Here is a 26,450-nt window from a genome sequence, read left to right as displayed (position 1 = left end):
CCAGGTAGAACAGAGACAGGTGTTCTGGTGGACACTGAAGAGGAGCGGGTCACATCTTTCCTCGTCTGGACAGGCAGCTGTGTATACCCCATCTCATTGCACCAGGCCATTCATTCACCCATACTTCATCCATTCATACTACCCATTGAAGTGTCTCAGGCTTCCTGTGTATCTGACCTTGAGATGGATACCTGAGAGGACCATGACAGGTTGGGCCAGTCTAAGGTGACAGTCAGACCCACAATCACCTCCAATGATACAGTTCAGAGCAGGGCCATCAGAGGTGGCACGGGTGTTCCAGGGACCTGGGGACGGCACCTGGGAAAGGAAGGAGTTGGTAAAAGGTGGGTCCTGCCTGGGTGGTGCACAGAAGGGCTGAGAGGGAATGAGGGGTGAAGAATCAGGCCCTGCTGCCATGCAACAGGGCTGTCCCCGTCTAGGTGTCTGCCCCCGAGGGAGCTGGAACTGCATGGAAGGTCCCCCGGGGGCACTCAGTCTAATAAATTCATGAGGATAGCTACTCTGCTTCAAGATGCGTCCCAACCGCCCCATTCCCTGAGCTCTGCCTTTTCTTCCTTCTGGGGGACTGAGGCCTCAACACTGCAACTGATCTGTATCCATCGATACCCAGGATTCTGGCCATGATGACCTCTTCCAGACCTTCAGCAAATTCAGTCAACTCTGCTAGAGATACAGGTCCTACCCTTCTTCCTCGGACCCTGGAGTCCCCCTTCCACTCTTGTCACCCTCCCATTCCCAGTCCAGACTCAAGGGTCAGGCCCCAGCCTCTTCCCTCTGACCCAGGACTCTTGACCCCAGCCTCTTCCCTCTGACCCAGGACTCCTGACCCCAGCCTCTTCCCTCAGATCCAGGACTCCTGGCCCCAGCCTCTTCCCTCAGATCCAGGACTCCTGGCACCAGCCTCTTCCCTCAGATCCAGGACTCCTGGCCCCAGCCTCTTCCCTCTGACCCAGGACTCCTGGTCCCAGCCTCTTCCCTCAGATCCAGTACTCCTGGCCCCAGCCTCTTCCCTCTGACCCAGGACTCCTGGCCCCAGCCTCTTCCCTCAGACCCAGGACTCCTGGCCCCAGCCTCTTCCCTCAGACCCAGGACTCCTGGCCCCAGCCTCTTCCCTCAGACCCAGGACTCCTGGCCCCAGCCTCCTCCCTCAGACCCAGGACTCCTGGCCCCAGCCTCTTCCCTCTGACCCAGGACTCCTGGTCCCAGCCTCCTCCCTCAGATCCAGGAGTCCTGGCCCTAGCCTCTTCCCTCAGACCCAGGACTCTTGGCCCCAGCTTCTTCCCTCAGACCCAGGACTCCTGGCCCCAGCCTCCTCCCTCAGACCCAGGACTCCTGGCCCCAGCCTCCTCCCTCAGACCCAGGACTCCTGGCCCCAGCCTCTTCCTTCAGATCTAGGAGTCCAGGTCCACTCTCCTTTCTCAGGCCCAGGAGTGCAGGCCCTAGCCTCCTCCCGCAAACTCAAGAGATCCAGGCTCCAGTCCTCCTCCCTCAGACGCAGGAGTTTGAACCAAGCCCTCCCCCTTCAAACCCAGAAGCCCATACTCAAGTCCTTCTCCCTCAGACTCAGGGGTCCACACCGCCCCCCCTTCAATCCTCCCCCCTAGCCTCTGGCTCTTAGAACCCTGCAATTCAGCTAGCGAGTTTCCAGCCCAGTCTGCTCAGGACAGAAACACAAGTTCTCAGTCCTTCATTGGCTCTTTGCCTCCAGATTTTGGAGTTTGGACTTTGCAGCCCCTCCTCCGGACCCTTGGGGAAACAAAATTCCCTAGGTTCTGCCTGTTGAATACCCGGCCCCCAGCCCCTCCTTCCTAGAGGCCTCTCTCCCCCGCCCCTTGTCCCCTTAAAATACCCGGGATCCCTATGGCAACAGGCACCCGCGACAGGTGCGGGTGTTATTTACGGGTCGAGCCCGAAATAGCCCGTGGGGTGAGGGGGTGGGCGGATGGGGCGAGGCCGGGAGCGAGCACAGCGGGTCCGGAGGGCCGAGCGGGAGGAGGCGAGCAAAACCGGACGCTTCGGAGGCATCGCGGAGCTGGGGCCGGCGCAGCGCGGAGGCAGGAGAGCGCGAGGGGCCCGTACCCGGGAGACCCGGGTGGGAAGACCGAGAGGGACGCGGGACCCCGAGCTGAGACTGGAGCGATCCCGGCCGGGCCGGCCCTGGGAGCCAGGGGGAGGGGGAGCCGAGTAACTAGACGGACTCACTGTGTCCCTTCCTAGGTCCTGTGCCTCCAGGGTACTTTGCTCTGGTTTTCTGAGCCACGGTGTGGACCACAGTGCCTTGATCTGAGCCCTGTCGGGACCCCAGGTCTTTCTCCTGGGCCCTTAAAGAGTCCCCAAGACTCTTTTTCTAAACACCACATAGATTCTCAGCCACCATTGAGACCTGGGCTCTTTTCTGTGTAGTTCCTGACTCACCCATCCCTTTTCCCCAGAATTCCATAAGAGTTTACCCGGATCTGTTGTGAATATTGGAGGATACTCCTTGCCTCTTTGAGACTTGGAGCGGTTTCAATTCTTCCCTGGGGAACCACAATTCTTCCTCTTGTATAATCAAAAGGTGTTGTGATTCCTCCCTTTACAAACTCTGAGCCCGAAGAACTCTAGACTATCTCAAACACACGAAACACCTCAGCTTCTCTCTCTGAGAAAATTCTGAGGCTTACTGGAGACCCCATCAGCAGCCTGCAGAGACTAGGCAGGTCTTCCCCCTGGGGCTCCCCAGGGTAGATGAACCTCAGAGGAGCCTGGCTTTTCTTCTAGGCCTCTCCTGTGCCAAATTCATGTGCACAAGCCTGGGTGGTGTCTGTTTAAACCCACCAGGTATGCTTAGGCCAAGAATATAGCTTATTTGCTTGTTTGCTTTTGCTTATTTTTCCTCTCCGGAGAGGCAGAGGCTTCCTCTTGCATTCAGGGTTCAGCTTTTGCTTATTCCCAATCTAGTTGACACTGAGCACCCCACTTCCTTGGAAAGCCCAGGCCCTGCTCCCTGCTCCTCAGGGCCCTCCTGCACAGGTCTGTCTGACTCCCTGAAGCTCGCCTGAGCTCTGCCCGCTCCCATCATCATGATGATGTGGTCTAACTTCTTCATGCAAGAGGAGGACCGCCGTCGAGCAGCTGTGGGACGGCGTCGTGCCCAGGGACAGCAGAATCTTGGCTTGACTCCGGAGCTCGAGGGCAAGATCAAGCTAGTGTTGCTGTTGGCTGCCGTGGGTGCTACCCTGGCTGTGCTGTCGGTGGGCACCGAGTTCTGGGTGGAATTTAATACATACAAGACCAACGGCAGCGCCGTCTGTGAGGCTGCCCATATGGGGCTGTGGAAGGTGTGCATCAAGCGACTGTGGCAGGCGGACGTGCCCGCGAGCAGAGAGACCTGTGGCCCGGCTGAGCTGCCAGGAGGTGAGAGGCTGTGTCCTGAGCCTGTGCCCCACAGTCAGGGAGAAAGAAGCTTATGTCTGGGAAAACTTTGTTCCAGGAGAAAAAAAAAAGTCTTATCCCTGAAAGTTTGTGACTAGATCAACCTGTGCTCACAGAAACTGGAGAGAAAGGAGGTGTGGGGAGAGAAGTGCAGACCTAGCCCATGTCCCCAAGCAACATATCCCCTAAAGTAATTTGTTCCTTTTATAAAAAATTTTTAATTTATTTTTTAAAAACATTCTTTTCTCATTTTACATACCAATCCCACTCCCCCCCCTCCTTCTGCTCTCTCCATCCACCTCCCTCTCCACCCCACTCCTCATCCACTCCTCAGAGAGGGTAAGGCTTCCTATGGAGTCAACAAAGTCTAGTAGAGCTTTGAAGCAGGACCAATCCCCTCCCAGCTATATCTAGACTCCTGGTCCCACTGCCAGCGTCCCCATATTCAGAGGGCCTAGTTTGGTTCTATGCTGGACCCTCCCCCCCCCCCCCCCCCCCCCCCGCAGTCTTGAGTCAGTGAGCTCGCATTAGTTCAGGTAAGCTGAAGAAACTTGCTTCTTAAAGTTTGTCTTCTAGCTATGGCCTGTGCCCCAGACCAGCCTGTACCCCTAGAGACAGCCTGTGCCTTCAGACCCAGCTGGTACCCTCAGAACAGCCTGTAACCACCCCCGCCAACCGTATCCCCTAGAACTGCCTGCATTCCCCATCAGACAGCCATGCACCCACAGACAGCCTGTGCCCTTAACTAGAAGCCTGGAGACATCCCACATCCCCACTCTGTGAGGCTCTGTGGAGACAGACCACCCTACGCCCACCCGGAAGTCATAAAATCTGTGCCGATTCCCTGTTTGTGGATACAATCAAACGAAATTCTTGCCCGGTACCTCTTACAATTCTGGGTGCACATTGTCTCTCTTGAGAAACGTTTGTACCAGCCTCTCTCGCCCCTGTGTCGTCAGAACGTACATTCCCACCCTTCTCCCTTGCTCTGTCGGCACCCACACCCTTCGTTTCCCCACATGGTAGTTCCTTCGCTTTCAGCCGTGCCAGAGGGCTATCCTGTACCTCTCACTTTATGACAGAACACGCTATGCCCTTTTCTTAGACAAGTGGGACATTCTATACCACCCCGGGAACTGGATGGTGTTTATTTTACCTCTTTTAACTCAAGGACAGTATTTGATACATTAAAAACCACGATGGATATCACTTGTTGGATGAGCTCTCTGCGGTGCTGCTCTCCAGTGTGTACCCGATAGTCTCAGGACCCCTGATGGAATACCCTTTCACCCCTTCTGGGCTCTGGTTGGATTGCCTTTCATTCTTTTAACAGCTACTTTTCCAGATGTGGTATGGAACCCGAAATACAGTGTTCTAAGCCTTTGAAGTGGGAAGTCACTGTTTGTGGCTTGAACTACCTGTCTGTCCTGATCAGCTATTTTAATTCTTGTGCTTCTCACTGCTTGGGACCTCAGTCAAGATGATCCAAAATAGGATAATGAAAAAGAATATGGGATGCTAGCTGAGCCTGGTGGTGCAATTCTGTAGTCATAGGTACTCAGGAGGAATGAGAGCTCGAGGGCAGCCTGGGATACAGATGGAGTTGAAAGTCAGCCTGAGCAACTTTGTGAGATCCTCTCTAAAAAAGCGAAAAGAGGACTGGAGGCATGTCTCAGCGGTAGAACACTTGCCTAGAGTCCCCCAGTGAGGGGCTGGGTGTGTGGCTCAGAGATAGAATACCTGCTTAGAATCTCCCATGAAGGAGCTGGGAGTATGACTTAGTGGTAGAGCACCTGCCTAGAGTCTCCCAGAGAGGAACTGGAGCATAGCTCACTGATGAGTTTCACCATACTCGTTCTAGAGGGGAGAAAAATAAGGAGCAAGAACTCTTAGTGTCCAGTCTGTGCCTCAGGCTAGTTCTATGTGGTTTGACTTTCAGATGTCTCGGTTCCTAAGAGTTATGTTTTGTTGCTGTAACTAGAACTTAAGGTCTCAGAGACCCTCATTCTTTGGGAGAGAAGATTGCCCGTTGCCACTTCACCGTGTATGATGAGGTCCTTCACACCTCTTGCTGTTTCCTCTGCTTGTCAGAAAGGACTTCACCGCTGAGCATGGCAACACACACCAGTACTGAGTAGGCAGAAGCAGGAAGACCAGGAATTCAAAGCCAGCTTGGCTACATAGTGAGTTGTAGGTCAGCCTAGGCTACATAACACCTTGTGCCAAAAACAAAACAAAACAAAAAAAGAGGACTTCACCTTTCTTACAAGGCCATTCCCAAAATACCATAATTCTGTTCATCAGAGGACCTCTCTTAGATCCCACTGTCTCAAAGAAATAACTTCATTTGAAAATTAAAAGAAAGCCATTGCATGTCCCTTGGCTATCCTATCAGAGAGTGACTCACTCTGTTGCTTCCTAAGTGAGTTTGCCCTGTCCTCTGTGGGACACGGACACAAAGTCCTGTTATCAGCAGCCAAATGGAATGCCAGATACCACGCCCAGTCCCAGAAGGAACTCTACTTTCTCATGGGTCCAGAATGTATCCTCTACCAGTGTCCACAAAGAGCATCTTCCTTGCCTGGAGACTGCAACCCGACTTCCCCAAGCTGATATCTGGCGTGCCCCTACTCTCACTTGATGTGGATTTATCCCCTTGTCCCTTCATCTCTCCCCCTTCAATTGGTAAAGGTCCATTTCCACTTCTCCAAATTGTCTGGCTCCCTTTTCAATGTTCTCAACCCCTCGTTATTCTGCACACTCCCTTTTGTTCTGTGCCTCGGTTTCCTCGTATGTAGAATAACAGTAGGTCGGAGTGTAGGATGCATTTTAGGAGCCAGGGTGTGATTTAGTTGGCGTACTGTTTGCCTAGCATGCACAAAGCCCCGAGTTTGATCTTCAGCATCACATAAACCAGGCATGGTGCCATATGCCTGTAGTCCTAGCATTTGGGAGGTGGAGGCAGCAGGGTCAGAAGTTCAAAGCCATCTTCTGCTTCGCAGCAGGTTTAAGGTCAGCTTAGGATACGTGAAACCCTGTCTTAGCATGTTAGAACATCCTGTTTTTAACTTTAAACTTTCTCATATTTAAATTAACAACAGTATTGAGTGAATTTTGCATATGTTTACATAAAATGTTTACACAAAAATTATTGTCTGCTTTCAGAAGGTTCTCATGCTATGTCTTAATTTTTTTTTATTTTTAGAGGCGGTGTCTCACATGGGCCAGTCTGACACCACATCTGCATATTTTAAAATTTATTTCCCACGCTGTACATGGTGGTATATACCTTTAGTCCCAGCACTCGGGAAGCAGAGGCTGGAGGATCTTTCTGTCTATATAGCAAATTCCAGGATAGCCAAAGCTACACAGGGAGACCCGTTACCAAAAAAATCTTTCTTAATTCAGTTCTCTAATGTGTTTGGCATTGCAGCCATACACACATGTTTTGACTTGGAAAAAAAGTAGAATTTGAGTTTATATATGTGTGTGTTTTGGTTTGAAGAAATTGTATTATGTGGCTTTGTATTGATTTCAATGTAATTTTTCTTAACACTGATTTCCAAATCTCTCTCGCTTGCTTTATTTTTTTTTAGTTCATCATGATTCTGTTATAAAGCTGTCCACGAGAGCATCTATCTCAACTATCTATCGCCTGAGAGATGGACACTAGATTATTTCCTCCTCCATTTTAGTAAGCGATGCCACAGAGAACAATCATATCTATATTCCCATATGTGGTATTTTTCCTTCTTGGAATATACAGAAGTGAAATTATTGTGTTATAGGGCAAAGACCTATAAACACGCGTCACTTAGTAGCAGAGATGTATTCTGAGACACGCACGTTTTAGCTGATTCATGTTGGAGAACACCAAAGCATGTACTCGTGTAGATTAGGGTGGCTTCTATGTGACAAAATCATGACTTAGTTTACTTTTACTTTTAACATGCGTGTATAAGTGGGGGGCAATGTGTACCTGTGTGCGAAGGCTCAGAAAGGTCCACCGAGCCCAGAAAAGGGCATTGGATGTCCAGTGCTGGAGTTGCTGTTTTAAGCTGCCTGATGAAGGTATCAGGACCCCCACTCAGGTCCTCAGCAGGGATGGGATATGTTCTTAACCACTGAGCCATCTCTCTAGCTGCGAGGTGACGTACTCATTGTCCCTTAGTCACACACCTGGCCTATTCCTGACTGAACGGTTATTGCCTGCTATACACCTGCACTTCACGCTTCAATATGTCAGAGTCCTTCGCATACAGACTAGTGCCGGTTTACCCTCCCAGCTGCTTCCCCTTCTCCCCCCAATGCTTCACACTGCCCTTTCAATATTTGCCCAACTAATTGATCTGAAGTGCTTCCTCCCTGCTGGTTCAAGTCCCATTTCTCTGCCTCCCGCTGCAGCAGTCTCTCTTCATGTACTTGTGAACTCTCCAGATTTGCCCGCCTGTGAATCACTATTCATATCCTTTACCCGTGTTTCAATGGGGTAACTTCTCTTCCCCCTTGCTAATCGGCAGGAGCTCTTTGTGTATGCAGCATAGGAGAGAGGACTCTTTCCCGAGTCCCTTAACCTCCTGGTACCTGCATCTTGCTGTCCTTTGTTGAATGAAATGAAAGCTCGTTTCTAATCCACTTGCTCCTCAGACTCACATGAAGGACCTGGGAGGAGAGATTGTCAACTCATTTAAAGAGGAAAAGAATCTGAGAGTCCAGAGAGGTGAATGGTTCACTGTGCCAAAGGCTTAGACCATAGGTCTTGGGGTTAAAAACGCATTCCCCAGACATCAGTGATGTGGAAAGTGATATTTACATCTCAGTGTTGTTGTTCATCTCGGTGCATTTATTTATTTATTCTGCTCCCCCACGGTGTATTTATGTGTGTGTGTGTGCGCGCACGCACAGAGTCAGCTCTCTCCTTCTAGTGTGTGGATTCCAAGAATTGAACTCAGGTCCTCAGGCTTAGCACAAGCACCTTCATATGTTGCACAGTCTTGCCAGTCTGATTTTTCTCCGCTGTGTGTCAGTCATCCTAATATCCTATTTTTAGCTCCCTGTAAGTGTCTGGGTAGTGTCCAGCCTTGAGCTTACACAGAACTTCATGTCATCACCTCCTCTTTTTCTTTCCTGAACCCCACAGAAGCAAACTGCACCTACTTCAAATTCTTCACCACAGGGGAGAATGCACGCATCTTCCAGCGAACCACCAAGAAAGGTGAGGACATCTCATATTGCAACAAGGGAGGGGTGAGGGTAGCTCTGAAGGAGTGAGTGACAGCGTGGTGCTCGCGATGGGCTCAGATCTGGTACCATCCCATATTTGGAGGAGGATCGTGGGTTAAAAGTGGGGACAATAGTCAGGCAGTGGTGGCACACACCTTTAATGCCAGCACTCGGGAGGCAGAGGCAGGCGGATCTCTGTGAATTGGAGCCCAGCCTGGTCTACAGAGCGAGTTCCAGGACAGCCAGTACTGTTACACTGAGAAACCATGTCTCAAAAGAAAAAGAGAGAGAGAGAGTGGAGCAGTGATCACCAAACCTTGTGTCCAGCATTCTGACCACTGACTCAGCCTGTACCATGTGGCTTGGACAAATTATACTTTCTTTCTCTATTGAACATTATAAACATTTTAAGGACACTGTACAAACTAAGCTCAGCACTCATGGTTTGTTAGCACTAACTCTAGTTCTTACGATAACCCTACAGTTTGGAACTTTAGCTTCATAGCTTCATCACCCAAGTGAGAAAACAAATCAGAAATGGTTGAGAGTATTACTATCCATTTCCACAAAAGGGCAGGGATACGATCCCAATCCTCCTCCAGAATCTGAATCTACAGAATCGTATGTGAAAAATGAAAATGTTGAGCGGGTTCTTTGGTCCATATAATGGCTTCGAGCCCCATGGGAGTGCCAAGTGCTCAGAAGGTGGCTGGTGTAATGGGGAAATGAATTTTTAATTTTAACTTCAGTGAACTTAAAATGGAATGTGTCTCTGGTAGCTACCACTATACCAAACAATCAGACTTGGAGAATTTTGTCCTTTCTACCCTAAATCTAGCTTTTTGAACATCGCTCCAATGCCCAAGTGTCTTCATAGAGGAACTGGGATCATTTCATGTTTCTCACTGTTTGTTTGTTTTTTTAAATGAGAATTTAATGCAGCTAAACTCTTATGATACCTGGTGCATACAAGGGTCCCTTACCTTCTCCATTCATTTCTTGTGTGACCTGAGTCAAATCTCTGTGCACCTCTGAGATGGTAAAATCACCTAGTGCACTGGTCTGGACCACCTCCTATGGTGCCGAGCAGTACACTGAGCACTTCCTGTGACTTCTGATCCTGATTTTCCAGAGCTGAAGACTAAGGGCAGTGTAGGACTTTACCAGAATTTTCCAGCTGGGGGGTAGTTGGGGAAAATTACAGCCTGGGTGATTACAAGATAATGAATCATCTTTACCACTGTCTCCTACATCCTGTTCCCTCCACTTCATTATCTGTTGACCCAGTGATGACCAAAGGACAAGTTGCAGGTGGTCATTCCAGTATCCCTGACCTGACCTTGTCCCCCTTTTGCTCTATACCCTGAGCCAAGTAACTAACAGACCTATCTGAGGCTCCCTTCTTTCAACAGTGTAAATAACACACTCTCCGGAGGACTTTGAAGTCCTCCGTCCTTCTGGTTGTGCTTCTTGTGGAGGGGTGCTGTCCGTGCTCCTGTTCCCATGTTCTCTGCCTCTTCCTTGGCCCCTCCTTGCAGAAGTAAACCTGGCAGCTGCTGTGATAGCTGTACTGAGCCTGACAGCCATGGCCTTGGGCTGCCTCTGTGTCATCATGGTGCTCAGCAAAGGCGCAGAGTTCCTGCTCCGCTTGGGAGCCGTCTGCTTTGGCCTCTCAGGTGAGGGCTGAGTGTGTGGAGGCTAAGGACACTGCATGCTAGGAAGTGAGGTCTCTACACGCTGCTGCATGCTGGGAGGTGGAAACTGTATCCAGTGGCATGCTAAAGGTGGATCTCTACACGCTGTTGCTCTGGGTGTTGCATGCTGGAAGTTAGCATCTCTACGCACATTTGAGTGCTGAGCGCTCCACACAAGGTTGCATGCTGGGAAGTAGAATCTACAAGTCCAGCTGCATGTTGAGAGTAAAGAGAAACCCAAGAGCTCTAGTATACTCAAAGATGGAAGAATTCCAAGGACTCTTACTGGAAAGGTTTATTTAGATTTAAATGCTGTTTTACATTTGGAGCTGGAAAGGCCAAGAATCTCTGTACACTGAGAATGAAATCTCCACCCGCTGCTCCATGCTGGATGCAGAGGAGGGGTCTGTCCAAAGGCTGTAGTAGGCTCAAAGATGGAAGAATTCCAAATTCAGTTGTCGGCAGAGGGGTGGAATGTTTCTAAATAATACTATTTTGGGTTTGGACATGGGGTCTCCAATGACTGATACCAAAGGGAGGGGTAAATCTTCAGGCACTATTGCTTGCCAGGAGTTGGAGTGAGTTTATGTAAAATATAAAATCCAGGAACTTTCTAAATCCTGTTGTTGCATGACAATTGAATGCTCTCCAACCACTCTTTTAGATTTGGCTTGCAATCGCCAACACTGTTGTATAATTGTGTAATTGGAGGAAGAGGCAGGTCTGTGAGCAGTATTGCATGCTGGGTGGTCAAAGAAGCTCAGGAGCTGAGTAGGTCCAAAGATGAGAAAGTCTCAAGCCATTAAGAAGGTTTCCAAAACAGTCTTTGAGTTTTGAACTTTGAGTCTGCAGGGACTGTATTGTATTCTTTTTTTTAAAGATTTATTTATTTAATGTGTATGAGTGCTCTGTCTTCATGAATACCAGAAGAGGCAACCAGATTCCATTACAGTTATAGTTATGAACCACCATGTGGCTAATGGGAATTGAATTCAGATCCTTTGGAAGAGCAGCTGGTGCTCTTAACCACTAAGCCATCTCTCCAGCCTCATGTGCTATATTCTTTTTTTTTCTCCATTCCTGGAGGCAATACCAGGTCAATGAGTGGAGTGGATGGAGTAAGCTCCTACTCCAACTCCTAACTCCAAAAATCCATTTAATATAGAGGACACATTAGATATTAATTGGATAAGGACAGATACTACACATTATTTTGGCCAAAACACCTAGAAGCGATGTGTGTTATATTTTTGTAGGGGAAGATTCAGAAAAAAAAAGGCCACATCTTGTAAAATGTATACCTCAGTAATAACAAAGACTTCAGTTTGGTTGACATCTACCTCAGAGCTTTACATTGAGTGGACTAGCTAAAGGTTGCTATGGTTTATTTATTTACTTAAAAATTTTTTAGTGCTTTATTTAGCTTTGCTTTATGTGAGGATGTCAGATCCCCTAGAACTAAAGTTACAGACAGTTGAGAGCTGCCATGTGGGTGCTGGAAATTGAACCCAGGTCCTCTAAGCAACCAGTGCTTTTAACTGCTGAACCATCTTTCCAGTCCCTATTTTTTGCTTATTTATTTAATATGTATGAAAGCTTGACTTCATGCATGTCTATTCACCATATGTGTGCTTGGTGCCTGAGGACTCCAGACCCTGGAACTGGAGTTACAGATGATAGTGAGCTGCCATGTGAGTGCTGGGAACCCAGCCTGGGTCCTTTGCATGAGCAGCAAGTGCTCTTAATCATCAAGCCATCTCTCCAGCCCCAAAGGCTATTAGTCTTCATTTTGTTGATAAGAGCACTGAAGTTCAGAAAAGTCAAATGACCTCTCATAGACACACAGCCCCTAATGGCAGGGGTGGGACTTTTCTCTTTTAAATTTGCTCACAGTTTTACATTCATGCATACACAGACGCATAGATATGATGTGTGACACCTTGTTTGCACCCCCACCCATGCATTCCCTCTTGTCCCTCTCCTGCCGACCCCCTTCTTTACAAGTTCTCCTTCAACTTTCATGGCTTTGTTTTTTGGTGTCCCACTGCATTTAATTAGGGTTGCCTGCATGGGTAGAAGGTCATTTGCTTCACCAAAGTCAACTTACCAGTGGCTACAACACCACTGAGGAATGTATCTCCATTTCCATAACCGATTGTTGATGGACCAGTCTTGCACAGGTCGCCACCCAGAGGCAAGGTTTGATGCTAAGCTTTCTTGGCGTCTTTCACTGAACTGCAAAGGATGAGCTGGTGATAGAGATGGTGGATGACAGTAAAAGTGATGATAGTAATGGTGATTACGATGGGGTTAGGGTAGGGATAGAGATCATGGTGGCGATAGGTTGTGGTGATGATAGTGATGATCATGGTTGTGACTCTAGAGATGATGGTGGTAGATATTAGTGCGTATGTGGTGGTTGTGACAGTGCTGGTGTCATTGCATTATTAGTGATAATGGTGATAATCATGGTGGTAGTGATACATGATGTCCTAGTTAACCAACCTTCCTTCCTTCCTTCCTTCCTTCCTTCCTTCCTTCCTTCCTTCCTTCCTTCCTTCCTCCCTTCCTCCCTCCCTCCCTCCCTTCCTCCCTCCCTCCCTCCCTCCCTCCTGAATGCTGGGATTTAAGGCATGTGCCACCATCTCCTGGTTTCTATAACTGTGATAAGCACCATCACCCAAAGCAACTTGGTTAGAAAAAAGGATTATTTCATCTTATGTTTCCAAGTAATAGTTCATCACTAAGGAAAGTCAGAGCAGGTGCCAAAGCAGGGCAGGAGACAGGAACTGAAGCAGAGGTCATGGAAGAATACTGTTTACTGGCTTGCTACTTTTGGCTTACTCAGCCTGCTTTTTTATATCACTCAGGAATACTGATTTCCATAGCAGCTACATTTTAAACTCACCTCAACAGTGAACATTCTTGCCAGCATTTGTTTTCATGTATCAATTACTAGCCTGGAATTTATCATGTAGCCCAGGCCAGCCTTGAATTTGTGGTAATCCTGAGTACTAGGAATAGGCACACACGATCATTCCTGACTCTCCTTACTTTAAATATTTGGAGGTGCTGGAGAGATGGCTCATTGGTTAAGAGCAATTGGTGTTCTTCCACAGGATCCAAGTTTGGTTTCCTGCGTTCATGTTAGGCAGATCATAGCTGCATGTAACTCCAACTCCAGAGGATCTGCTGCTCTCTTCTGTCCTCTGTGGATATTGTACTCACATGGTACACACACACACACACACACACACACACACACACACACACACACACAGGCACGCAACCTGCACACACACGCAGACATGCAAAAATACACCTTTAGCTTTTTTCTCCCTACCACATATCACTCTGAAATCCTCTTTTTTCCTCCTGTATTTGTTTCCGAAGGTGCAATATAGCAGCCCCTATCCAGTAGTATCTAATTTGTGTTCCTTTTTTTTTTTTTTGACAAGAATGCCTAAGGATTGGAGAAAAATCCTATAAAAAGAGCTAGCTAGGTATTGTGGTAAATACCTATAAGCCTAACACTCAGGAGACTAAGGCAAGAGAATTGTGAGTTAGAGAACAGCCCGAGTTACATAGCAAGACTCTGTCTCAAACTAAGAAGCAAACAATTCCTTTAAAAAATGATAATAATTTCAACTGGAGTGATGGACCAGTTGTTAAGAACACGGGCAGCTTTTCCAGAGGACCCAGGTTCAATTCCTCACAACCATCAATAACTCCAGTCTCAGGTGATCCGATACGTCTGGGGGCATTTTGTGCACACAGCGCTCAGACAAAAATGCAGGTAAAATACCCATCCACAGAAAAGTGTTTGCCAGGTGTGATGGCACATGCCTTTAATTCCAGAACTTGGGTGGCAGGAGCAGGAGGATTCTATGAGGTCCAAGCCAACCTGGTCTACAAAGTAAGCTCTGGACAGCTAGAACTACATAGAGAGAGCCTGTCTCAACCTCTACCTCCTAACCCAAATAAAAGTGATTAAGCCAGACATAGTGGAAAATGCTGTATTCCCACTATTTAAACAGTTGAAGGAGAATCTCAGGACCTTCAAAGCCAGCCTGGTATACATAATGACTTCCAGGGTAGCTAGGGCTATAGGAGACCTTGTCTCAAAATGAAGAAATGGGAGGCTAGGGCAATGGCTCAGTCAATAAAATGCTTGCTGCTGCAAGCACGGCAACCTGCGTTTAATCTCTAGAACTCGTTAAAAGCAAGGCATCTTTTATACTCTGTTCTTTATAAATCTATAATCCCAACAGAGTGGCAGAGACAGGATGGCTTGCTGGCCAGTGAGTCTAGCCAAACTGTGGGCACTGGGCCAATGAGAAGTCCTGTCTCAAAAAATAAGGTGTAGGACCTGCAGGATGGCTCAGCATGCATAGGGACTTGAAACAAGTCTGATGCCCCGAGTTCAGTCCCCAAGTCCCACATGGTGGAAGGAGAGAATTGATTTGCACAAGTAATTCTCTGACCTCCACATATGTGTCATGGCGCGCACACACACTCACCAAAATGTAATTTAAAGGTGTTTTTAACGTGAAGTGGGAGCTGGAGGTGTAACTCTGTGGACGAGCACTTGCCTAGCAAGTACAAGGGCCAGGGTTCAATCCCCAATGCCTCAAAAATAAGGTGGAAAGTAATTGAGAAAGACACATTGCATTGACCTCTAGCCTTCACATATATACACATGGGTAGGCATACACACACACACACACACACACACACACACACACACACACACAGAGAGAGAGAGAGAGAGAGAGAGAGAGAGAGAGAGAGAGAGAGAGAGAGAGAGACAGACAGACAGACAGAGAGACAGAGAGAGAGAGACAGAGAGACAGAGAGAGAGAGAGAGAGAGAGAGAGAGAGAGAGATTCTCCATGTTAAGCACAGATGTAAAGCTTGCTTCCTGTCCCCCATTGGTGGAATGAGTATGACTGTTGAATGACCGAAGGAAAAACATAAGAGGGTCCTTAGTTGATAAAGGAATGAAGAAGGGGTGACAGTCTCAAACCTGAACTGGAGTCCCAGAGCTAAGAATTTCACTCTCTACTTTTTATTCATTCATTCACTTATTCCTTATTTTTGTACATTGTTGTTTTGCCTACATGTTTGCCTATGTAAGGATGTCAGATCTTGGAGCTACAGACAGTTGTGAACTACCATGTGGGTGCTGGGAATTGAACTCGGATCCTCTGGAAGACCAGTCAGTGGTCTTCACCACTGAGCCATCTCTCCAGCCCAAATCTCTCTCTGTTCCCCCACAGGCCTGCTGCTCTTGGTCAGCTTGGAGGTGTTCCGGCATTCCGTTAGAGCCCTGCTTCAAGGAGCCAGCCCTGACACGCCCCCAGCTCCACGCCTGACCTATGAGTATTCCTGGTCCCTGGGATGCAGTGTGGGTGCTGGCCTGATTCTGCTGCTGGGGGGAGTCTGTTTCCTGCTGCTCTCCCTGCCTTCCTGGCCGTGGCGGTCACTGTGCCCCAAGCGGGGTGACCCAACCACCTAGAGCCCTAGAGCCCTGGCCTGCTTTCTGCAGGCATCTGCCAAGCCTGCCTCAGTTTCCATCTTTCTCCTCAAGACTTTCCATCTCTCTTCTAGAGAGACTGTTCTTCCCACTCTGGGGGTCCATTTTACAAAACATCTTGGCCCCTCATTTTCTCTCTGTAAATAACACTTTTGGGGGTGCAGGAGAGATGGCTCAGTAAGTAAAGTACTTGCTGACCAAGTCATGAGGACTTGGGTGTGGGCTTCCAGAACACACTTTAAAAGCCAAATCAGTGGTACACGTCTGTAATCCCGGGGTTGGGAATAGAGACTGGGGGAACCATGGCACTTAGTGGCCAGAGAGCCTGGCCAATGAATTAGGTCCAGGTTCAGTGAGAGACCCTGTCTCAAAAAATAAGTTGGAAGCCACGGAGGAAGATGCCTGATGCTGAACTCTGACCCCCTCCCAATGCACGTGTGCACGCACACATGCACATGTGTGCACGTGTAAACACACACACACTCTTTCTTAATAGCTGAATTTGGGTTGCTTGGGGGAGGATGAGAAGAGGCTATGTGCAAATGCGGGCTTCCTGGAGAACGTTCCAGAGACCTGTTGGGGAGATGGCTATAAGCTGGTGGGAGGGCAGGGGTCCCAGAAGGATGGGGGGCCCTTCCTTGTCTTGAGTCTGTGATGATTTACTTGAGGGAGAGATGTCCTCCGCCAGCCTGGTGGGGCAGAGAAGAGCCTGGGTCGGGCCTGACTTTACTGTGATCTGATTTGGGATTAAAGGTTTGAAGATGTGACTTGACGACTTTGGTTTGGAGCCTGTCTGTGTGGAGCTCATGGATTCTAGGGTGGGGCAAGGAACCCCTGTCCTCTTCATTCATTGGCCACATGCGACTGTCTGTCCTGGAGTCACCAGTTCACATGCCAACACGTACAGACGAGAACTTGGAGAAGGAAACAGTTCAGAATGTAGACATGGCTACAGTTTGAATCTTGTCCTTCCCCAAAGTGCACGTGCTAGGGACTCTCAGCACAACTTTGTTTGTTTATAGTTTCATGCGTGTGCGCGGGTGTGTGCATGCGTGGGTGTGTGCATGCGCGGGTGTGTGCATGCGTGGATATTCACTGCGCAAAATGTTGGTTTTCATATGACTTTTTTTTAGATTTATTAATTTTTGTTTTATGTGTGAATATTTTGCCTGTGTGTCTGTGCACCTTGTGTATGCTTGGTACCATCAGAGGTAAGAAGAGGGAATCAGAATTCCTGGAAATGAGGTACAGATGGTCATGAACCACCATGGGAGTCAAACCTGTGTGTCCTCTGCAAGAGCAACAAGTTCTTTTAACAGCTGAGACGTCTCTTCAACCCCTCCTATGACATTCTGTACAAATACATTTGACCACATCATCATCTGCCCCACCCCCACTCTCCTACCTGTTCCCAAGTAGCCCCCCTTCTATTTTATATTATTTTTAAAAATTTGAGGCGTAGTCTCACTATGTAGGCCAGGCTGGCCTCAAATTCTCCATACTCCTGCCTCTGTCTCTCGAGTACTGGGGCATCAGGCATGCCCTGCTGCGTCCACCCCGACAATGTGTTGTTGTTTGCTCTGAGGCAGGAACTTGCTTTGAACGCGTGGCTTGTCTAAAACTCACTATGTTGCCAAGGCTGGCTGCAAACTTGCAGTGATTCTCCTGCCTCAGTGCCAGGGTCATAGGTGTGGTTCTGGACAGCAGGTCTTTACAGACATAATCACAGCAAAACAAGGTCTCGGGGGTTGGCTCTAATTCAACCCAACGTGTGAAAAGGGGAGATGGGGACACAGAGACGGAAATTCACAGAGGGAAGGCCGCATGGAGGGACCCAGGAAGAAGACAGCCATCTGTACCCTGAAGAGGAAGCCCCTTGGTGGATCCCTGCTTCGAGCCTCAGAAGGAAGGAAGCAGGATGCTCAACCTATATTTTATACTTAAAACATAAAGAACCATAAGGCGACAGGTTTGTTGTCCAAGCACCTGGCAAGGATTTGTGACAACATCCCCAGCAGGTGAATCCAGACTTTGGCACCCAAGAATGTGGGTACTTCTAGGATAGAAACTGAGAAAGATGGGGAGGAGGGGACAACAAGACTGCTCTTGTTGGAAGATGAAGGCTCTTGCTGCCAAGGCTGAGGACCTGAGTTTGATCCCCACTCAGAAAGCTTCAAAAAGTTGTCCTCTCACTTCCACACGTGCATCATGTCATGCGCACATGGGCACACAGATATACCCTCTGACCTCCACATGTGTACCATGACATGTGCGTGCGCGCGCGCGCGCACACACACACACACACACACACACACACACAAATAAAATGTGCAAGCAGAGGCCGAGGAAGTGGCTCGGTAAAGCCTTTGTCATGCAAGTATGAGGATCAGAACCCGTGTGCACACCTTGCTATGGCAGCCCAGGTCTGTAATCCCAGCACTGGGGAGGCAGTCAGAAGGCTCCCAGGTCTTGCTCTTCAGGTAGTCTAGCCTCCTCATGAACCACACATGAGGGGTGCTGCCTCCAAAACTATCTGGCCTGCACACAAGCACGCACACATGGCCCCCCACAAGTGCATGCACATACTATATGCAGGCATCTTTGAGCAATGATGGGTAGAGTTTGGGCAGTATGAGATTCATGAATGGTGACTGCATCTTGTTGGGGACGTAGAGGGGACATGGAGACATAAGAAGTTTTTCTTTCCTTGTTTTTTTTTAAAATAAAAGTATCTGTTGTTCTCTAACAATTCAATATATATGAGCATTGCATCTCAGTCAGATCTAGCTCCAATCGTCTCTTCCTGTTCCCACAAGGCACCCCAACACAAAAGCATGCACTTTCATATCTCCTCCCCCCCTCGTAACCCGCCAAGTCCAGTTCCAGTGCTTCCTGCTGGAAAGTTGAGTGATCTTTCTGCCTTGATCTTGTGCAGGTGACTGCGGCTGCTGTGGTTTACAAGTGCAGGTCCAGAGCGCAGCGTTTGCTCCCCTCCGTCCTCCAGCCCTTAAACCTCTCTCTGCTCTCTCCCTTTTCCAAAACGTCCTCCAAGCTGCCAGGAAACGAGGACCTTGTATCAGATCTGGAGTCTCTCAGCAAGAAGAGCGCCTTCATCTCTGAAAAGAGCTATCTTTTCCTGCTCACATACCACTGTGTGCTGGGCACTGGTCCAAGGGTTTTATTATGTGGCACAAGCCTGTTACACTGCTGTTGATGCCTCAATAGAAACACAACCCATCAGAGAACTTAAGTGTGGCCTGTCTTAAAGCTATACAGCTCCTACGCGAAGGAAGAATGGCAACTCAGGCCTTTCGCAGCACACGCCTACACTACAAATCATAGAATTATAAGAGAAGCCAGAATAAGTTCAAAACTCAGGCATACTGATCGTGGTGACATGCACCTTTAATCTCAGCACTCAGGAGGCAGAGGCAGGCAGATCTCTGTGAGTTCCAGGGCAGCCAGGGCTATTTATGACTCTACCTCCCAAGTGCAGGGATTAAAGGAATGCACCACCACCACCTGCCTATAAAGGTTTATTTTTTATGTATGCAATGTTCTGTCTGCAGGCCAGAAGAGGACACCAATTCTCATTACAGATGGTTGTGAGCCACCATGTGGTTGCTGGGAATTGAACTTGGGACCTTTGGAAGAGCAGTCAGCGTTCTTAACTGCTGAACCATCTCTCCAGCCCATAAAAGGAGGCCAGATGTAGTGATGCATACTTTAATCTCAGCACTTGGGAGGCAGAGGCAAGTGGATCTCTGCGTTTGACACCAGCCTGGTTTACATAATTCTAGACCAGCCAAGGTAATACGTAATGAGATCTTATCTCAAAAGCAACCAAAGATAAAAATCAACCAGCCAAACAAAAGCCTTAAAAAGAAGAGAAAGTACAAGTCCAGGCCGGGCAGTAGTGACGCACGCCTTTAATTCCAGCACTTGGGAGGCAGAGGCAGGCGGATCTCTGTGAGTTTGAAGCCAGCTTAGTCTACAAGAGCTAGTTCCAGGATAGGCTTTAAAGCCACAGAGAAACCCTGTCTCAAAAAAAAAAAAAAAAAACAAAAAAAAAAAAAACCCAAACAAACAAAAGTACAAGTCTGTGTCTGTTTTAAGGTGTAGCTCCTCCACATTACTGAAGGAACCTGCCTTTCATGCGCCTTCATTTCACCATCTTGAGGAAAGCTCACGGGCTCAGCACAGCACTGGCTTCCTCCAGCCATTCCAAGGAGTAAATGCGGTAATAATCCCTGCAAAGCTGCTTGGAGGCCTCCTGGCACCAGATCATAGCTGCATCTGTCTTTGCACTTATTATTGTTTACCAAGCGGCACTTCGCGGCTGGCATGCAGGAGGCAGTGAAGACCGACCCCTGAGGAGCTGACAAGTCTGCCCATGGAAACAGATATTAATCCCATCATCATGCTAATGGCCGTGTAATTATAAGCTGAGATAAGTGCTAAGAAAGATCACCAACCACTTCTCTTTATCTTTGATTTTGTGCCTCGCCAGCTCAGGCAATCCCAGAGTGCTGTGTAACCATGGGGCTCTGGGTTAGGGAAATGGTTCTGCCTGATGGAATCTCCACCTAGAGCGAATGCCTGAGCCAGAGATGACATCCAGTGTCTTTTCACCTTCTGCCTTATTTCCTGTAAGACAAGGTCTCCCGATAGTCTGCAAACTTACTGTTTCAGCCAGACTGCTTGGCCAGCAAGCACCCAAAATTTGCCTGCCTCTCTCTGCTCCCCAACACTAGGGTGAGCACCCTGAACAGACACCGCCCACTTGAGCATGTGACTCGGGCAGGCCTTGCCCTTCTCCGCCTTTCCCTCTGTCTTGCTAAAAACCCCTAGATTACATTCCTGAAGCTAGCCCCAAGGTCCATTCCCTTGTTTGGCTACTTCCTCCTCCTGAGCCTGATTACCGAGGCCCAGCTATCTTCCTGTTGAAATCTAGCAATCAAACGCTCCTTTAGCTCACCCAATTAACATGCCCAATTAAAGTGAGACACCTCATCCTAACATGGGGGCTCCCTTGTAGCTTTATAAACCAGTATTTTCCTATGTGTCATGTCTGTCTCCTATAAAGAGACAGTCCTTTGTCCCTCTGGGACAAAAACTCTTGCTCCATTTCCTTTCTTCTCTTCCCTTGTCCTCTCTCCTGTCCCTTATCCCTGTCCTCTTTCCCTCTGGGGTAAGTGCTGAGAACTTCGCCTTGGGGTTCCTGAGCTTATACTTTTCTTCCACACTCACAGCCATCTGCAGCTTTTAAATGGGTGCCGAGACACCAAGTGTTCTTACCCACTGCGCCATCTCCCCAGGCCCCCAAATCTCCCTTCCTACCTGGGGTCAAGGCAAGGAAGGGAATGCACTGAGCTCTGACAACCAAAGGAGCCTGCGACCTTCCTCCAAGCCTCCCCAGCCACAGCTCCCCGGACGTAGGCAGCTTTTGTTGCTGTGTGGAGATAGTTGGTAACAACAGATGGTCAACTTAAAGCAAGTGTGGTGGTGGACGCCTGTCATCTCTGAACGTGGGAGGTTGAGGCAAGAGGGCCTTCCAAGCTGCACAGCAAGACCTTGTCTCAGGAAACATGCAGCTTAGCGTGCATATTAGAATACACCAGGAGGAGGGTGTGTGTGACTCAGCAGGAGGGTGCTTGCCTAGGATTCACCAGTGAGGGACTGGGAGCATGGCTCAGTGGTAGAGTGCTTACCTAGCTGATGTAAGTCCTTGGGTTCCAGCCTCAGCACCATAAAAAGAGATAGAAGATAGATAGATTAATGATAGATAGATCATAGATGTTAGATAGATTTTTGCCAGATAGACAGACGACAGACAGAGAAAGAAGAAGAAATGAAACCCTTACAAAACTTGGACAGATTTACTTAGGCTCATAATTTCAAGTTTCAGCCCATGGTCCGCTGGCCCTGTGACTGGGTTTGTTGCAGTGGTAGAGGAGACCTCACACCATGGCAGCCAGGAAACAAGGAGGTGGGTCTGGATATCCCTGTAAAGGACATGCCCCCAGTGATTTCACTTTCTTTCTCTAGGTTTTGCCTCCTAAAGGTTCCACTCTCTCCCAGTAGCACCACAGGCTGACAACTCAGCCTTTGACGTGGCCTTTGGGAACTATTCAAGATCCAATTGACAGCACCTGCTCCCTAGTGCTGGGATGCACAGCATAGGTCTTGGGCCCAGGTGGTCAGTGATGGGAGGGGAAGGAGGGCACCTGGATTTCTCAGAAATGGAACCGGGTGAGCCCCCTGCGGTGGTTTGAATAAAAATGACCCCCATAGGGCCACAGAGAGTAGTACTACTAGGAGGTGTGGCCTTGTGGAGTAGGTCTGGCTGGGTAAGAGGAAGTGTGTCACTAGAGGGTAGGTTTTGAGGTCTCCGTGTGTCTCAGTTTTTTTCATAATGCCTGTGGACCAAGATGCAGAACTCTCAACTCCTTCTCCAGCACTATGTCTGCCTGCATGCTGCCATGTTTCCCCACCATGATGATAACAGATTAAACCTCTGAACTGTAAGCCAGCCCCAATTATACGTTTTCATTGATAAGAGTTGCTGTTGTGGTGCTGTCTCTTCACAGCAATAAAACCTAAGACACCCGCTTTTCAGCTGTTCTTCTGAAGAGGCGAGAAGGTGTTTGCCTCTCTCTCTCTCTCTCTCTCTCTCTCTCTCTCTCTCTTCTCCTTCCCTCCCTCCTTCTCCTACTCCCTTTCTCTCAATAAAACTCCCCACATTTAAAAAAAAACCTAAGACACCCCCCAAAGACAAAGGAATCCCTTTGTGGAACTCTCTGACCAAGCGGTCATTTGTAGAACTGTAGTTGCTGTAGTTGTCAACAATGTATCCTTGCATCCTAGTGTGCTTTTCTATTGCTGGGGTAAACGTCAGGACCAAAAGCAGCTTGGGGAGGAGAGGGTTTATTTCAACTTCCCTTGTAAATCCCAGTCCATCACTGAAGGAAGTCAGGACGGGAACTCAAGGCAGGAACCTGGAACGGAATCACAGAGAAATGCAGTTTACTGAATCACTCACTGGCTCTTGCTTCCTCCTTACCTAGCCTGGAACGAGAGTGTGCTGAACCCTCCCATGTCAGTCTACAAAGAAGACATTTCCTTGAAGACATGGGCCACAGGCCAATCTTAAGATTAAGGCAATTCTTCCATGAGGTTTTCTCTTCCTTAGTGACACTAGGGTTATGTCACGTTGACAATAAAAAGCTTGGAGTCTGGAGAGTTGACTTAGTGGTTAAAAGCTCTAGTTGCTCACCCAGAGAACTGGGGTTTGCTCCCAGCACCCACATGGTGGCTCACAACCACCATGGTCCAGAGGATGCAATGCCTTCTTGTAGCCTCCATGGATACTGAATGCACATGTTGCACAGACATACACACTGCAAACTGCCATACACAAACATTAAGAACTTGAAACAGCTAACCAGCACACCTAGTGCTAACTTGTATTATCTCAGGTGGCTGTGATCGACAACAGTGTATCTTTGTATTAACTTGCATGACTTTCACTGGTTAAAATCTCAGCCTTTCAGATTGCTTAGTACAGATGCTTTTGAAATGATGGAGGGACTGGAGCCATGGCTCCATGGTTTAGGGTACTTGTTGCTCTTGCAGAGGACTCCAGTTCGATTCCCAGCATCCACATGGTGGCTCACAATCATCCTTCACTCCAGTTCCTACCTTTCCTCACAGTAGGAGGGCTGGGGTTACTAACGCATGCCACCATATCCACCTTTTCCACGGACTCCAGGAACTGAACTCAGGTCATCAGCCTGGGTGGCTAGTACTTTAAACACTGAGCCATCTCCCTGGCTCCCACCTTGCTTTTGTTTGTTTCTTGCTTTTGTTTGTTTGTTTCTTGTTTTTGTTTTTCAAGACAGGGTTTCTCTGTGTAGCCCTGGCTGTCCTGGAACTTGTTTTGTAGACCAGGCTGACCTCGAACTCATAGAGATCAGCCTGCCTCTGCTTCCTCAGTGCTGGGATTAATGGTGTGGGCCACACCTACCAGAATTGAATCTCTTACCTTTACCTGGTGTTGTGATCCTGCTGCCCTCACTTCCCCTGACCGGCAGGGGAACTTCCTTGTGGTCTGTAATTGAAGGATGTTTGTGTTCTTTCTGGCTAGTGGGTCTCCACAGAAAGAGTAGAGGTATAAAAGGTTGCTGGGCAAAGTAAAGGTTGCTGTTCTTCCACCTGAAAAGCCCCTGTGTCTCAATCCCAGCACCCCCTGCCACTCTCGGCTATCCAGGCTGCGCTGGCCGCAGCAAGTGGAGGTTCCACCGAGATCTGGAAAGTGGGGATTCGTGAACAGGGTGGCTCAGTCTGAGGAGCGTATTGGGGAAGGTAAAGTGTTCTAATTTTTCATCTCCAGAGATAACTCTGAGAGACATCCTCCAAAAGATAAGCAAGTATAAAGAGGCGGGAGGGTGAATTGAAAGGCCTCAAAAAGTAACTGAAACTCTTAAAGCAACAAGGCATGGAAGTAACAAGGAAGATAGCCAGAGATTTGTACAGGAGGGGGTTTAAATGTTCCAGACTGGAAACAAGCCAAGTCAGATTAAAAGGAGTATGTGTTTATTCATCCCCAGAGATGCTCTGAGGGATGCCCTCTGGAAGATTGGCCAGTAGGAAAGAAATAAAAAGGAGGCAGGAAGGTAAAATGAGGGCCTCAAAGAATGTGTAGAGATATATGTTATTGTGTTGATTGTATTGTCTTTTGTGTTCTGGACTGGAGAAAGACATTTGATCTGGGAATTGCTAAGAAAGGTATTTTGATTTTAAAACACAGACCTAAGGATTTGATGCTTTGAAAAAGAGGTTCTGCTTTTGTCTCCACAGAGGATGAGAACCTGTGGATTCATTGCAAATTTACGTGGTTTGAATCACTGAGACCCCCTGAAATGTTGATGTAAAATATCCCCCAAGAATGCAGCGCCCCTGCTCAGCAGGAAGTAACCAGACAGATTGACAACGCCCAAATTCCCTAAAAGATTGTTAAAGTGGGGCCCCTTCAATGGTTCTGCAGCAGGAGCAGTGAGCTTGCTTCCCTGAGTTCTGCTCCACTCCATGCAGCAGTTTGGATCCAGAGTGAGTGAGGCTGGGGCCAAAAGGCAGCTGGAGCAGAGTTTTGCCACCACAGCTACTGCTGCCGGAGTTGCTCTCTCACAGACTGTGCAGATGCAAAGGCTGAGACTGTCAACCAGCAGGCTGAAAGAGTCAGCAATGCTTTGGACATTCAAAATGATCTTAATGGACATAATCATTTGGACATACTGTCCTTGAACCAACAAGTGGCTCTGGTTCAGGAGCAAGTGGGCTATCTTTGGACTTTTCAACAGTTTATCATGTTATGTGAGTTATTCATGGCACTGTATTGCGTGCTTCTGCTACTGCTATGGAACTCAGCCGTCATATGAGAGGGTTTGGAATACTGCTTTTGTTAATTTTACCACCCAGTTAGTGCATGCTAGATGGTTGCAGTGCTGGTCCTGGAGATACTTGGTTTAGGGCTATGTGTCTGGGTAGCCACAGACAGGCAATACTTTGGGGGCAGGATGCCACCTAAGACAGAAAATATTAGAGGGCTATTCCCCATGACAGGCAAGGTATTATAAAATAAAATGGGGGGAGTTGTTGTGATCCAGCTGCCCTCACTTCCCCTGACGGGCAGGGGAACTTCCTTGTAGTCTGTAATTGACAAGGATGGTTGTGTTCTTTCTGGCCAGTGGGTCTCCACAGAAAGAGTAGAGGTATTAAAGGTTGCTGGGCAAAATAAAGGTTGCTCTTCTTCCACCTGAAAAGAAGCCTCCATGTCTCAATCCCGGCACCCCCTGCCACTCTCGGCGATCCAGGCTGCGCTGGCCACAGCAACCTGGAATTTGCCAGCTTGGCAAGGTGGCTGACCAGAGTCCCTGGGGACCCATCTGTCTATGCCTCTCCAGCTTTCTGAGATAAAAGCACATACTACTCTGCCCAATATTGCCTACCACTGTTATTATGTGGGTTCTGGGGACTGTGTAGCAAGCCCTTTACCCACCAAGCCATTCGTGGAAGTGCTCTCTGTTCCCCAAAGTGTGCACACAGGTGGTTTGGGGGGCATCCTTTCAGTCCCTGTGATCTGTGTCTTAATCCCCGATGCCCTTGTTAATGCTTGCGGGTCTGAATCTAAGGACTTGTGAGATGTCTCTGTGATACACAAGCTCACGCCTGGGCCTGTACTTCTTAATCAGGGGATTTGAAAAGGGAAGTCCAGCATTTGAGAAGCAGAGGCCTTAGCGAAGCCAAAAAGAGAAGCAGTAGAGACTGTGCTGAAGAAAAACGAGGAACTTCCCTGACCCCGTGTCAGAGCCCCTTCCTCACTTCCTAGCTGTGCGATCTTGAACAAGTTGTTGACGCTGTGTCTCAGTTCCCTCTTCTATGTCCAATTATTCTTAAAGCTGGACAATAATATCTATCTTTCAAGGTTGTTGGCAGGGTTAGTGAGTAAAGATTTTTTTAAAGAAATTTATTAACTTTTTATGAGTACTTATTTTCCCAAGGAT

The 26,450-nt window shown here is 48.3% G+C and overlaps 1 protein-coding gene and 1 pseudogene across 3 annotated transcripts; one reads left to right on the top strand and one right to left on the bottom strand.

Annotated features, from left to right (window-relative positions):
• The first annotated feature begins 1,953 nt into the window (after positions 1-1,953).
• Positions 1,954-25,672, top strand: Cacng6 (calcium voltage-gated channel auxiliary subunit gamma 6). Of its 3 annotated transcripts, none has more exons than XM_075942810.1 (4): positions 1,954-3,417; positions 8,576-8,650; positions 10,197-10,334; positions 18,824-23,517. In XM_075942810.1, the coding sequence occupies exons 1-4, from the start codon at positions 3,084-3,086 to the stop codon at positions 19,006-19,008; spliced, it is 732 nt and encodes a 243-aa protein (XP_075798925.1). In that variant the 5' UTR covers positions 1,954-3,083; the 3' UTR covers positions 19,009-23,517. The 3 variants fall into 3 exon arrangements, with proteins under 3 accessions (XP_075798925.1, XP_075798928.1, XP_075798920.1); XM_075942813.1 differs by lacking the exon at positions 18,824-23,517 and adding an exon at positions 23,524-25,672 and having other exon boundaries at positions 1,955-3,417; XM_075942805.1 differs by lacking the exon at positions 18,824-23,517 and adding an exon at positions 15,632-18,180 and having other exon boundaries at positions 1,957-3,417.
• On the bottom strand, positions 11,417-11,589 carry LOC142842875 (U2 spliceosomal RNA; annotated as a pseudogene).
• Positions 25,673-26,450: the final 778 nt, after the last annotated feature.

This window comes from Microtus pennsylvanicus, chromosome 1 (genome assembly GCF_037038515.1).
Source record: "Microtus pennsylvanicus isolate mMicPen1 chromosome 1, mMicPen1.hap1, whole genome shotgun sequence".
Classification (NCBI taxonomy): Eukaryota; Metazoa; Chordata; class Mammalia; order Rodentia; family Cricetidae; genus Microtus; species Microtus pennsylvanicus.
This window is presented reverse-complemented; position numbering and strand designations above follow the sequence as displayed.